General features: G+C 38.6%; 2 protein-coding genes across 3 annotated transcripts; one reads left to right on the top strand and one right to left on the bottom strand.

The window, feature by feature from the left end:
• Positions 1-46: 46 nt before the first annotated feature.
• LOC139937046 (transmembrane protein 267-like) lies at positions 47-4,317 on the top strand. Of its 2 annotated transcripts, XM_071932014.1 has the most exons (4): positions 79-155; positions 429-760; positions 1,759-2,121; positions 2,631-4,317. In XM_071932014.1, the coding sequence occupies exons 3-4, from the start codon at positions 1,810-1,812 to the stop codon at positions 2,967-2,969; spliced, it is 651 nt and encodes a 216-aa protein (XP_071788115.1). In that variant the 5' UTR covers positions 79-155; positions 429-760; positions 1,759-1,809; the 3' UTR covers positions 2,970-4,317. The 2 variants fall into 2 exon arrangements, with proteins under 2 accessions (XP_071788116.1, XP_071788115.1); XM_071932015.1 differs by lacking the exon at positions 429-760 and having other exon boundaries at positions 47-155.
• A 134-nt stretch (positions 4,318-4,451) lies between these two features.
• Positions 4,452-12,533, bottom strand: LOC139937045 (carnosine N-methyltransferase-like). The gene is made up of 8 exons (XM_071932013.1): positions 12,385-12,533; positions 10,486-10,678; positions 9,666-9,850; positions 9,095-9,235; positions 8,482-8,660; positions 8,021-8,134; positions 6,996-7,099; positions 4,452-6,096 (listed from the first exon to the last, which is right to left on the bottom strand). The coding sequence occupies exons 1-8, from the start codon at positions 12,525-12,527 to the stop codon at positions 5,947-5,949; spliced, it is 1,209 nt and encodes a 402-aa protein (XP_071788114.1). The 5' UTR covers positions 12,528-12,533; the 3' UTR covers positions 4,452-5,946.
• Between the last annotated feature and the right edge of the window lie 189 nt (positions 12,534-12,722).

Genomic DNA, 12,722 nt, shown 5'->3' with positions numbered 1-12,722 from the left:
ATGTTTGTGTTGTAAACTTTTAGTCGATGGAATCTCGTCTGCGGTTTATAGACAGGTTGCTTTTTGTTTGTCCTGACACTGAACTGACTTGATGTGAAAGACGTCCAGGAGCAAACGTCTGAAACTGGCCAAACTTACAATCCATGCAGTACAAGGTAGTGAAATTTCTGTCTCTCTTCTTTCTATTTTAAACAAATTTGTTTATATATTTCTGAGGCCTACTTCTTGTAACATTTTGTTCCAAAATTATTTGAAAACATACCACAGACCTAACACGAAGTCAGAGTTGTAATATTTGCCTCACCAGTAAATGAGCAATTTGCCGTCATTGGATATACAAATCCAATGAATATAAAACACAACTAAATGAAATGCACTCTCTAAAAATTTACCCATCAATTTTTCGCCTTGAATCGCATGGATTCTAGTTTTCCTGATTTTGGCCCGTTTCGAAACCACGGTTTTTGATTGGGCTCTCCTGGAGCTCACAGCCAGTTCAACATCGTTCAACAGGCGGCCAGAGCGGAGCCTAAACCGGAAGCAGCCGAACCCGAAAACGTAGCAAAGATACTATACGTAGTTTCGAAAACGGCCAAAGAACAACAACATTGGTTGGGCATGGAAAGTCGAAATTATCAGCAGACGACGAATCCCCTACTATGTACTAGCCATAAGAAATAGCAGACGAACCTTTTCCCCCTTGCCTTTGCTGATAACAGTGCTAGTGGTGGTGTTGCAGAAGTTCAAGAACAGCCGTCAGGTATATAATTCCTTCTCATCATTCAAGGTTCAAGAAAGTAAACCATGATATATAGCGTTTTTTAATTGAATTTAATTGAATTTAATTGAAATATTTGAATGCAATTTATGCAATTTTGTTTATAAATTATTGCTTTGAAAGTTTGAGTAAACGCTTTTTTAGCTTTAATAATTAACTTACTTTTTTGTGTTTTAAACTTTTTGTTCTTCTTGTAAAACTAGAGTAGAAATCTTTTTGCTCTCACAGTCTCACCACCCAATGTATCATGTGTAAAACTTTGTATGCATATGCAATTGCTTCATTTGCCATCTTACTTAGTTACATGTAGGTCATGGAGGAGTGGGTCCGTAGTCGGTACAAGCTTCGCTTTTTATATGGATGGGCCCCTCCAACTCCATCACCGTGACCATGTGTTTTGTATTGTTTTTTTTTTAGAAGTGTGTTCTAATTTACACGATTGCCTTGCTTGTCAATGTTTGTTTTTGTTGTTACAAGTTGTATTACAATTACATCATTCATTCATTCATTGTTTCAACATATTGCATTTGCTTGTAAAATATTATTCATTATTTACAGTTTTCTTGTGGATTGTTTTACATTAATGGAGTCGAAATAAAGTTAATTGAATTGAGTGCAAAGAAATAAAATTGTACGTGTTTTAAGGACAACAATTCTTTAAATCTGAATATTTCATCAACAAAGTTCGGTTGATAATTCCTCCATGCAAATTCTACCTTCATGTTCTGACTCAGTGAGAGATGAGGCTCAATGCCCTTCTGAATCCTTCATTTGAAAGAAGATACAAGAGGAAAGTATTAAAGGGAATGTCTTCTTTTTTTTTGGGGGGGGGGTTTGTCTAAAAAATTAAAGTGACACCATTTCATCAGTAACTGTAGTTGCTTACTTCTTAAAAACATTGTTTATGGCATGCGTACATTATTGCATTCTTGGTCACAACCTCCGAGATTAATTAATCTTTACACAATTCTTGTCCACAGATTCCTTCAGAAACTATCATCTCATAATCTGATACCATCATCGCCAAAGATATGGGTATTTCCTTGGACAACTTCAAAAGCATCTTCACATGCAGAACATTGCTTGGTAGCCTGGCCCTCACCGGAACCTGTCTAGCATGTGATCATATTCTCCAGCTACCAGGCGTTGCATCCAGTACTTACGGCCGAGCAGTTGTTGATAATTTCTCCCACGGAATGGTGGGTGCGATGTCGTGGGCCATGGTGGTTCTTGTGATCCCGCCGTGCAGCTTGCGTCAGCTGGCGGAGGTTATCTTGTGCGGCTTGCTTGCTTCACTGTTGGATGTGGATCACTTTATTGCTGCCAGGTCTTTTGAGTTGAAGGTAAAAAGACCTTTTTTTCTGCCAAACTGCAGTGAAAAGCGGTTTTACTCTGTGAAAATCTCATGTCGAGCACAACAAATATTACCACAGAATGGCAAATCCATTAGCCTTTTTGAGGTACATGACCAGAGTTCAGCCATCAACATCCCTCTTGGATAAAGATCCAGTCTTTCGACCTTTGTTGCTGTAGCAAAGAAATTTGTCATGCCATATTTTCTGCTTATCAGCTTTGAAATTTGGCTCTGACTAGGGCCCAATTTCATAGCTACTTTAAGCAGAGGATTATTGAAGCGGAATAAAAACATGATACCAGTCACATTTCGTACATGTATAAAATGTTTTTGTAGCTGGTAACCTTATTCTGGTAAGCATAATTTTGTTGTGCTGAGCATCATTTTGCACTTGAGTAGCTCTATGAACCTGGGTCCGGACCTGACTGCCTGTCTATTGTATTGATCTTGAGCAGTGCCGACTGTATGAACAATTGTCTCTTCTTTTTCTCCATACAGGAAGTCTTAGCGTTGCCCTTCAGACCTCCTCTTCACTCGACCACTCTCATTCTCCTCATCGCAATCTTCCTCCTCCTTGGTGTACGTCTTGCCTCCTCCTCCCAGTACCTTCAATCCTTGCCCTACATGTTCATCGTTGCAACCTTCTCTCATCAACTCCGAGATGCTTCGATGCGAGGGCTGTGGTTCTGGCCGTTGGGCTCCACGCCCCCTCTACCCTACTGGACTTATATTGTCAGCGTTGTTAGTTTGCCAATTAGCATCAGACTGGTCATGGAGAGGATAGATCCGTGGTTGTTGAAATATAGTGCAGGACACACTGGACAGTTTAATGTGTAATATGTGGCAATTTGGATTTGCTATTTATAATAATAACAAAAACATTTGAAGACATTTAATATTATGCATTAAGTCTGGTTCATACTTCCGAATGTGATACAAACTTTGACATCACAATTTTGCATAAGTTGACTTGTCGCAACTCCTGCGAAACATTTCGCTGCCAAAACAGCCCTGTGAAGTCAAAATTTGCTGGTATTCGCAGAAAGTATGAACCAGTACTTAATTGCAGTCTGAGCCTCTATGTGCAACACCTTGCGAAGGGTGTCATGGCCGAGCAGTTTACAGCATTAAATTCAAGTTGTGGTGGTTAAAAGATATCAGTGCGTGGGTTCAAGTCCCGTACATGATACTTGTGTCCTTGAGCAAGATGCTTTTATGCTTAAATTGTTTCTCCTCACCCAGGGGTATAAATGGGTGCCTGCTAGGGCAGAGGTTGATATTGTGAATGAAATTTTCTTTTCGAGCACCACGGCCCTCGTGCATTTGACTTTCAACCATCTCTAAGTTAAAATATTCTGCACCTGAAAGAACAAATTTTCTTTTAAGCTGGACTTAATTATAAATCATTGTGTCATCATTACTTTGAATATAGCTGTTAGTTGTTTTTAAATGTATATAATGTAACATAAACAGGACTGTTTGAATATATTTTAAAAGTGGAGATATTTTTCATTATATTTCTTTTAAGATCAAATTAAAACAGGGAAAAGGTGTACATATATTGTATAACAACTCTTTTATTTATTGATTAAGCTCTGAAAATACTATGGGGAAAAATTGATTCTATACAGGTCTGAAAGAATTGTCATTCATTAAAATGTTTAAACAAGATAATAATTAGTATTTAGGTTTAAAATTTGTGCAACTGTATTCTTCAATAATCAAATTCTAAAGTCAATTATTTGATACTTAAATAAACAAGTAGTACAACTACAATATACATGTATGAGCTCTGATTTAAAAACATTTTTGTTTGCAGATTGCATATGATACTGTTCATGGTACACTTGGTAATGGGAGACTTTGAGTCGCTTGCGGCAGCATTTAAACAATCCTTTTCTGCGGCTCTGAGCAGAAGTGTCAAGCTCAGTACTGAGGGCGTGCACTACTGATGAGAACTGTAAAAAAAGGAACGTCCAAAAGTCTCCCATTGAATTTATGTTGGATCGTTATTTGATCACCAGATCATTTCTCACAATTCTCAGTAAACAACATTTGCATAATGATCATGTGGCCAGTGTTAAACGCTCTGGTCGAGAAAAAAAAATTGCATCGCAAACTTTTCAAATTGGTAGGATTGAAATAAACCCGTGTGATTAACTTCAGTCATGGCATAGAATTTCAACTGATTCCTTCACAATTTGTTCAACTTTTTTTGTAGTTTTTTTGCCTTAAATATACATTTTGTGTAAAAGGCACTAGACAAAATTGGTAACTTCTCAAAATGTTTTTTAGCATAACAACTTACTTGGTAACAAACAATGGAGAGCTGTGAATAGTATAAAACGTTCTGAGAAACGGCTCCCTCTGAAGTAACACACACATGTACACCTTTTGAGAAAGAGGTCATAAAATCGCTCAAATATTAAGACTTCAGGCCTGAAAGCCTTTTGTTAGGCATTTGGTGAAAGCACACAAATTTGTGCAACAAGGGTGTTTTTTTCTTTCACTTTTCTCATGCAACGTCGATGACCAAATGAGCCAAAATTTTCAAGGGTTTGTTATTTTATATTTTATGCATAGCCCTATGGTGTGGAAAGACCAAGTGAGAATGCTGGTCTTTGAGAATTACCAAAGGTGTCCAGTGCCTTTACCGAGAGACGCGTTTTACATGGTTTAGGGGCTTGGTCGCCATGAACACAGCAGGCCAGTGGATGTACATGGAATTAAGAACTCATACCAAGTCACTGCCTGTGCACTCTATAGATATGATATGGATGGAGGGCATGCACAAACAGTAACTGGGTAAGAGTGCATAATTCCATGCACAGCAACAGATCTGCTTTTATCATAACAAAACATCCACTTTAATTAGTAAATGTGCAGTTTGGGATAATTGCATGGTGCCACACACAGCCATCAACTTTAAAGGAACACGTTGCCTTGTGGATCGGTCAAGTTGGTCTTCAAAAAGCATTTGTAACCGTTTGTTATTAAATGCAAATGGTTAGATAGGTAATTGAAAAGTAGAATATAATGATCCACACAAACATGCCTCGGAATTGCACGGCTTCCCTTTTACGTCACAAGGAAACGCGGTCGGCCATTTATGGGAGTCAAAAATCTGACTCCCACAAATGACCGACTGTGTTAGTCGACGATGTAAACGGAATACCACGCAATTTCGAGGGCTATTTGTGTAGATCATTGTATTCTACTTTTACAACATCTTTCCAATCATATGCATTTAAAACAAACGGTTGCAAACGCTTTTTATCGACCAACTCGTCCGATCCAAGGCAAGGTGTTCCTTTAAATGTCTGTTGCATATTTCCAATCAAAGACGTAGCTTCCTTGGTTAGTTACAAGTGCATGGTTTTAAAAGTGAAAGGATGCCATGAGTCTTCAAAATGTAACTTTTGTGAATCATCATAAAGAAGTTTTTCCAATGCTTACCTGGAGTGATTGGGGTTGTTTTCAGAGAGAGCATAGCATTGATGAACCCCCAAAAGATTGGTGCCTTGCCCATGGTGGGGAATGGCAGATGGGTGTGGCACATCTTGACCAATCAGGTAATAAGGAGGCACAGCATAAAAAATTGAATTCACTGAGAAAATACAAAGCATAATTTTTGCAAACAGACCTAAAAATATCATTAAAAATTCCTTTTTTAGAAGAATATATTTTGTATTTACAATAATTGTTTTTTTCTGTGATTTTTATAACCTTTCTGTATAAAAAATGAGTGAGATTTCAAATTTTGCTCAATTATTAATAATCCCACCGATCTGCTAGGAAACAGTGCGTTCTCCATTTATTGCTCTTCGTTGTCTTTGGTAGTGGTATGGTGGGTTGTTTCATTTGCATGTAGGGGTTTCTGGCAGACGAAGAAAACACAATCGTACTCGTATTTCAGCATAGAGAATTGGTCTTGTAGATAACTTGTGTGTATTGTCTCTTCACGCTGCAAACAAAAAGGAAAAAGAAGGAACAATCATGTTTTTATTTTTATCTTATTTTCTGTGAAACTTCTACCTTTCTATTTTTGTAACATGGAGAAAACCTGTGATTTTATAGTTTTTCCCCCAATGCAGAACTTGCATGGCTTTTGACTGGCACCCTCGAACAAAGATATTGACAACTTTTAGGGGGAAACTGCCAACATAGGGCTAGATAGCTTTGTTGGTAGAGCGCAGGCATGTTTTAAAATCCAGCTCTAGTCAATTAATCTTTGTTCAACCCCAATTCATCTAAACCTTTACCCAGTCAGTTTCCCTTAAGATTTTATTTGATAACTGAAATAAAAAGGCACATCCCCTTAAGGTGATCCCCTTACTGCCGCTTCCCTGGTTGTATAGTCAACTTGGGTGAGATAACTGTTTTTACCACACAAAAAACATCCGATTTCTGGCACAGAAAATGTTGGTGTGTGCACACATCTTCAGTCACTAACTAGTTAACTTAAAATTCAAGTTCTGGTGGTAGAGTCAGCGGAACGGGGGTTTGAATCCCGGTCATGACACTTGTGTCCTTGACCAAGATACTTTACTATAATTGTTTTTATTCACCCAGGGGTATAAATAGGTACTTGCGAGGGTAGAGGTTGATATTGTGTATGAAAAAGCCACTTGAGCGCCACGGCAGCCCAGAAGCCGATTTCGCGCCATGTCGTAAACGTTTTATGAAATCGGCTGCAGGGCTGTAAACTCCCCAGGGAGCTGAGAAAGATTACAAAAATGATATTGGCCCAATGACCAGGGCACTGTAAAGCCCATTGATGCAGTTATTGTAAAATGCGCTATACAATAACTAGTTATTATTATCAATTAGTTGTTTGTGAAAAACAGTGTACAAATGACTCACCAGCATTACAAAGGAGAAATCCAGAATGACCTGCCTCAGCACATCATATGCAATCTCAATGGAGGGCTCTTTAGCAGTGTTCTCAAAATGGTACAGCAGTGGACCTGTCACAAATGTTGTCATAATTATCTTGTCATACAATTTACACATTTTTCCCTTTTTCACATTTTCAAATCATAATAAAATATAAGCCATTCTCATTTGGGCAATCATTTGTTAGTCCGAACAATTCTTTCAATTTCTTTTCATATGTCTAAGGGTTTCTAGTGGGTTCACTTCATTTTGCTTTTAAGACGACACCGCATGGTTTGGAGACTTTCACTTTTAATGATCTCCTTGTTTATTTTGGTAAAGAAATGTGAAAACGCCTACCATGAAAAAAACATATTTGCAATGCTTATCTTCTCTATATGACATTTAGGCCTATAAGTACACATATCAAAGACCTCCTGATATAATAATTATAACCAATGGGTATTTGTGTAATAATAATAGTAATAATAATAAGACTTGTAATAGACCTTTTCGCAAATACTGGGGCGCGCGCGTAAAGCTTGGAATTAGGTGCATTGTGGTCTAGCTGATTACAAATTTGATTCATATATATCCCACAATGCACCTCATTCAACAGTCTGCGCTTGCGCATTGGTATTTGCGATAAGGTCTATGCGCACGTATCCATCCTGCTGGGTGTTCAAGGCGCAGTAAGAAACCCCCCCCCCCACAAAAAAAAACAAAGAAAAACCTGTGAAACGAGGCACTTCACCATAATTGCTTCGTAAAAAAGTTTGGAAGGTAGTGCATTCTGCTCCACCAGGCTCCTACATTGCCTACATTCTTAAGGACTTAGAAGGGGTACCCTGTTTTAGCCCTAGGAGTAAGTGGCAACATGTCCCTGGTGGCAATTGATTTGGGTCGATAGCCCAAATCACCAAGAGTAGCAAAGTGGCCATCTGGCCTTGTTGGGTGATACCTCATCAAACAAAATATGCGAGGAAAAAAATTAATGATGGAATCGTACTCACCCAGATTAATCCAGAAACCTCCAGGCTTGAGGATCTTATAAATGGTTTCCACATAGGCTAGTATGTTATGTGCAGTGTCTATGAAGAAACACGTTGCTACACAGTCCCAAACAGCTGATGACCAAAAAATAAAAATAAAAAATGATGATAAACTTCACCAATGATGTCAATCTTAGATTACTACTTTGATAACAAGGAGTGGTAGAACTGGGCAGGACCTTTTTTTTTTTTGCAAGTCGCCAGACACACAAGTCCGTAATTCTCGATATCGAGATTGATACTGTTTTAATGTTTTCTCAAAAAGTAAAGCATTTCATGGAATAATATTTCAAGAGAAGTCTTTCACCATTACCTTCTGTAAAACAATAAAGTGTCCAATGGCTTTAACCGGCAGTTTTTAACATCATTCTGCACTGACTGAAAAACCTCTGTATTTCAGATTTGCAAGATGTAGTTATTACCTGTTTTTTTGTAAACTTCCAAGAAATCGCCTGCAACCATGGAAAAGTCTGCATCTTCCCGTAGACCGGACGGGTCGGTGTCTGGTATCGTGACCGGCCTGATTTGTTGACTTGAGCTACGGAGATTACTGAACTGGTGTGCCCAGGGGTATATCGTAAAACAGTCGACCTCTACAGATCTGAATTTTAAAAAAACATTAAAGCGAAGTATTATGTTTGGTTATCACCAGGGAATAATGTTGCATGCCTTTCTAATTGACTTGTTTTGTATTATCAAAATGTTACACACATTTCCCCAAGATATGCAAGATGTGATAATAAAAAATTTATGAGAAAATAGAATAGCTGTTGCAAAAACTGCCTACCAACCAAAAGGACCTATGGTATAAATACGTTTCGACCATAGCAGAATCTTTCTCAAACACAAAAAATAAAAAATAACTTTTAGGGTCGAAACATATCAGGCCATTAGCTGTTTGTTCTACTTAAAAGTTTTTTATTACAAGTATCTTGTCCTATGGTGTAACTGCGCATGGAACTGATATTTCTAGACAAACCTTGAGGGAATACTATCTTAGGACGTGTTTATAGACAATTAAAATAAAATACTCACCGATTAAGTACAAAATGTGAAGCAAATAGCATGAATAAGCTGAACTCGTTGCCTTGACAACTGTAACCAAGACTTGCGATCTCGAAGGCAAGTCTCCCCAGCCCAGCGCCAGGCACTAAAACTCTAACACTGTCTCTATTGCTGAATAAGAGACAAATAAATTAGGTTTTCAAAACATTTGACATAAGACCGTGTCACACTGACTGGAATACAGTCATAGAAAGCCCCGGGAGTTTTTTTACCCTACGGTTACCCTAGCGCACTTTCACGCTATCCTCGTTAGGGTTGCAAGTTTCAAAAATACCCCAGGGTTTTACCGCCTACCCCTACTCCAGAGCAGGGCTGGGAGTAGATGTGGGAGAAAAAAAAAAAACAGAGAGTTATTCCAGGGAAACCCACGCCGTCAGGTAAGGACTGAAAACCAAATTCACATAATTAGTGCCCTTGGGTGGGTGGGATTTGTACCGGGGTCCTGGAGGTGGAAGGGGAGGAAAGAAACCACACCAACCTGACTGCCCTTACATTTTAAATGATATTATAATGCTTAATAAAAAGTCGATGAAAATCCTACCACTCTTCAACCGGAAATCTCCTTTGAATCTCGTCAATGATTGGCCCGTAACAGGCTTGCCTCTCGCTCATCCCATCTTGGCTCCAGTCCCGCACAAACTGCTTGACAGTTGTCAGCACTTTCTCCATGTCCAGTTTGCCGACTCCATTGTTGACCTTTGATCGTTTGCTGACCTTCTCTGGACCCTTTCAATGGAACGATACAGTCAGGTGTTTTTATTTTTAATGATTTGGAGGTTGAACAAAGAAAAACTGACTTTAAGTGGAACCTCCAATGACCTCCACACAAATGTGCTGGTGCGCTACCGATAAGTATGATGTCAATATTTTTTTTCAGAGTGCCAATCATTAGCCATATAAGAAGACTCAAATATTTCCCATTCTCTTGAAACCAACCTGTGAAAATCTTATTACATTTGGTGGGTTTGATTTGTTGTAGGATAAACAACAAGGGCTTCAAGTTTATTCTCAAGTTTATTTTGGTTTAACGGCAATTGAAATAAGTAATATCAATAACAAGAATTTATAATGCAGACTCCATCACGCTGCGACAGAAATGTAACTACTTGTCCACAAGTCTATGAAGGGGTGAAAAGATGTGGCAAAGCAGGTTCTTCAAGTGAAGTTGTGTATGGGACAATAAGCGAAACCCTTCTGCACACACATACCATCTATATGGTGTAGTACATTCCTATTGCAGTAGAGTATAGTCAGACTGTAAACCACTCTAATTTCTGAGGCCGAGTAGGATGGTAGTGGCACTGCGTTGTATGCAACGGAGGAGTCCAACCTGGGCTAGGGGAACCCCCTTCAATACTTACATTGTAATCGTCTCTGTTGACAAACATACTGTCTGTGTTTTCGACGATGATTTTGATGATCTCATTGTTGTGTTCTACGCAGTGTTGGACATCGCTCAGATGATCAACGAACCTTGGTAATAACAGCTGGTGTCGAAGTGGTAAGGCTTCAAAATCCTTGCGCTTCTGATGAAGTCTTAAATTCATAAACGGTCTGGTAAAGGTAAATAACAATAGGACAATATTGTAGAAATTTTATGAAAACAAGTTTTTTACGCAACTACATTAAAGCCAGTGGACACTATTGCTAATTGTCAAAGACTAGCCTTCACAGTTGGTGTATCTCAACATATGCATAAAATAACTAACCTGTGAAAATTTGAGCTCAATCGGTCATCGAACTTGCGAGATAATAATGAAAGAAAAAACACCCTTGTCACACGAAGTTCTGTGCGTTTAGATGGTTGATTTCGAGACCTCAAGTTCTAAACTTGAGGTCTTGAAATCAAATTCGTGGAAAATTACTTCTTTCTCGAAAACTATGGCACTTCAGAGGGAGCTGTTTCTCACAAGGTTTTATACCATCAACCTCTCCCCATTACTCTTCACCAAGAAAGGTTTTATGCTAATTATTTTGAGTAATTACTAATAGTGTCCACTGCCTTTAAGTTCATAGGCTGATTAACCTTCTGTTGTTTTTAATTTATTTATTTGTCACAAAATATATTTTTTTTTTCCTTTGCATGTTGAAAATTTGTCCTTAATATCCCTTAACAAATAAAAGTTTCATCAATCATTTATCCCAGCAAGACCAGAAATGAGTTGACAAATTGAGACAAAACATCAACTGGATTTTGTGTGTAGTATACATGCAGGTCAAGGGGGGGGGGGCATGCAAAGGTAACATACTGCTCAAGAAGGGCATGCATTCCATTGTAAATAAAAAATAAAAATAAAAAACATTGTTTAAATATACATAAAGGTTAACCCCATTCATTGGTCAAATATTATTAGATAGCAAGGTATGGAGACAATCCTATGGATTGATTGTTCGTGAACAGAATACAGATCAAATTGTAGCCCCATAAAGCCTTAGGATATCTATTCTAAAGGATACGGAGTGGATCAGACTTATTTATGGGGCTACATAGCCCAGGTTAGACTCCTCCATTGCAGGTAACAGGACTGGAACTGACTGACGTCCTACCTGGGCTGGTAGGATGTCACCGTCAGTCAGTGCCACTGCAATGGAGGAGTCCGACCTGGGCTAGGCTAGGGGCTTCCATTGCCACAGTGGCATCCATGCAGCTCAGTCTAGCCATGGATGTAGAAATCTACGGAAAGCGGAAAGCATGCGAGGCTGCACTTCACAGGAAGGAAGGAAGGAAAAGTTTCCTAATGGCGCCACCACTTTTTCATTTGATATGAAATAATATAGTATCTAATTTACCTCAATGAGATACATGTATCCCTTTTTGTAAACATGAGTGAAAAAGTGGTGGCGCCATACGGAAAGTTATCAAAATCTACCTCCATGGTCTAGCTAGCTAGCTACCAAGCCAGGCGGTGCATTTAATTTCCAAACTTTCAAGTTTCAAAGGTATTTTTATAGGCCTACTGAAACTACTTGTACTACTGAGTAGCTTTGAAATCGAAAATTGTAATCCTTCAGGAGCAATTGACCACCTTCCCAATCCCCTCAATAAATGTTGGGGATACTTTTACCACAATTAATTGACAGCGTGGTCCTGCAGCACCCACCGCAGCGCAGGGACTCCACCAATTGTCCAAATAAATTTTAAAAAACCAAAACATAAACAACCCAATTTTTTTCATCAACATTCAATTCAAATTTCAATCGAGTTCAACATTAATAACAAACAGCATACTCCCTAAACTTATGTGGTAACTTTGACTCACCTGTAATGTTTGAATGCAGCAACCACCTCTTCATAATGCTTCTTTTCAAGATCATCCTCATCCGCACTGGCCTCTGAAGAAGCTATTTCTGACAGAAGTTCTGAAGACTGACGGCTCGTTTCAACTTCCGTGGGCTGCGCCATATTGAATGATGACGTCACATTGACTGACACAAAGTTTACGTCGTCTGCTATAATACCTGGCAGCGATCAGACAAGCGAGGGCGCTAGCACTTCTCGGTTTTGTTTTATTAAAAGTAGTTTCACACAAATCATAACCTTCTTCTTTATCGATTACACTTTCAAATTAATTTTGTTATCAATGTTTTTTTTGTATTT

The sequence above is a fragment of the Asterias amurensis genome, chromosome 5 (genome assembly GCF_032118995.1).
Source record: "Asterias amurensis chromosome 5, ASM3211899v1".
Lineage (NCBI taxonomy): Eukaryota > Metazoa > Echinodermata > Asteroidea > Forcipulatida > Asteriidae > Asterias > Asterias amurensis.
This window is presented reverse-complemented; position numbering and strand designations above follow the sequence as displayed.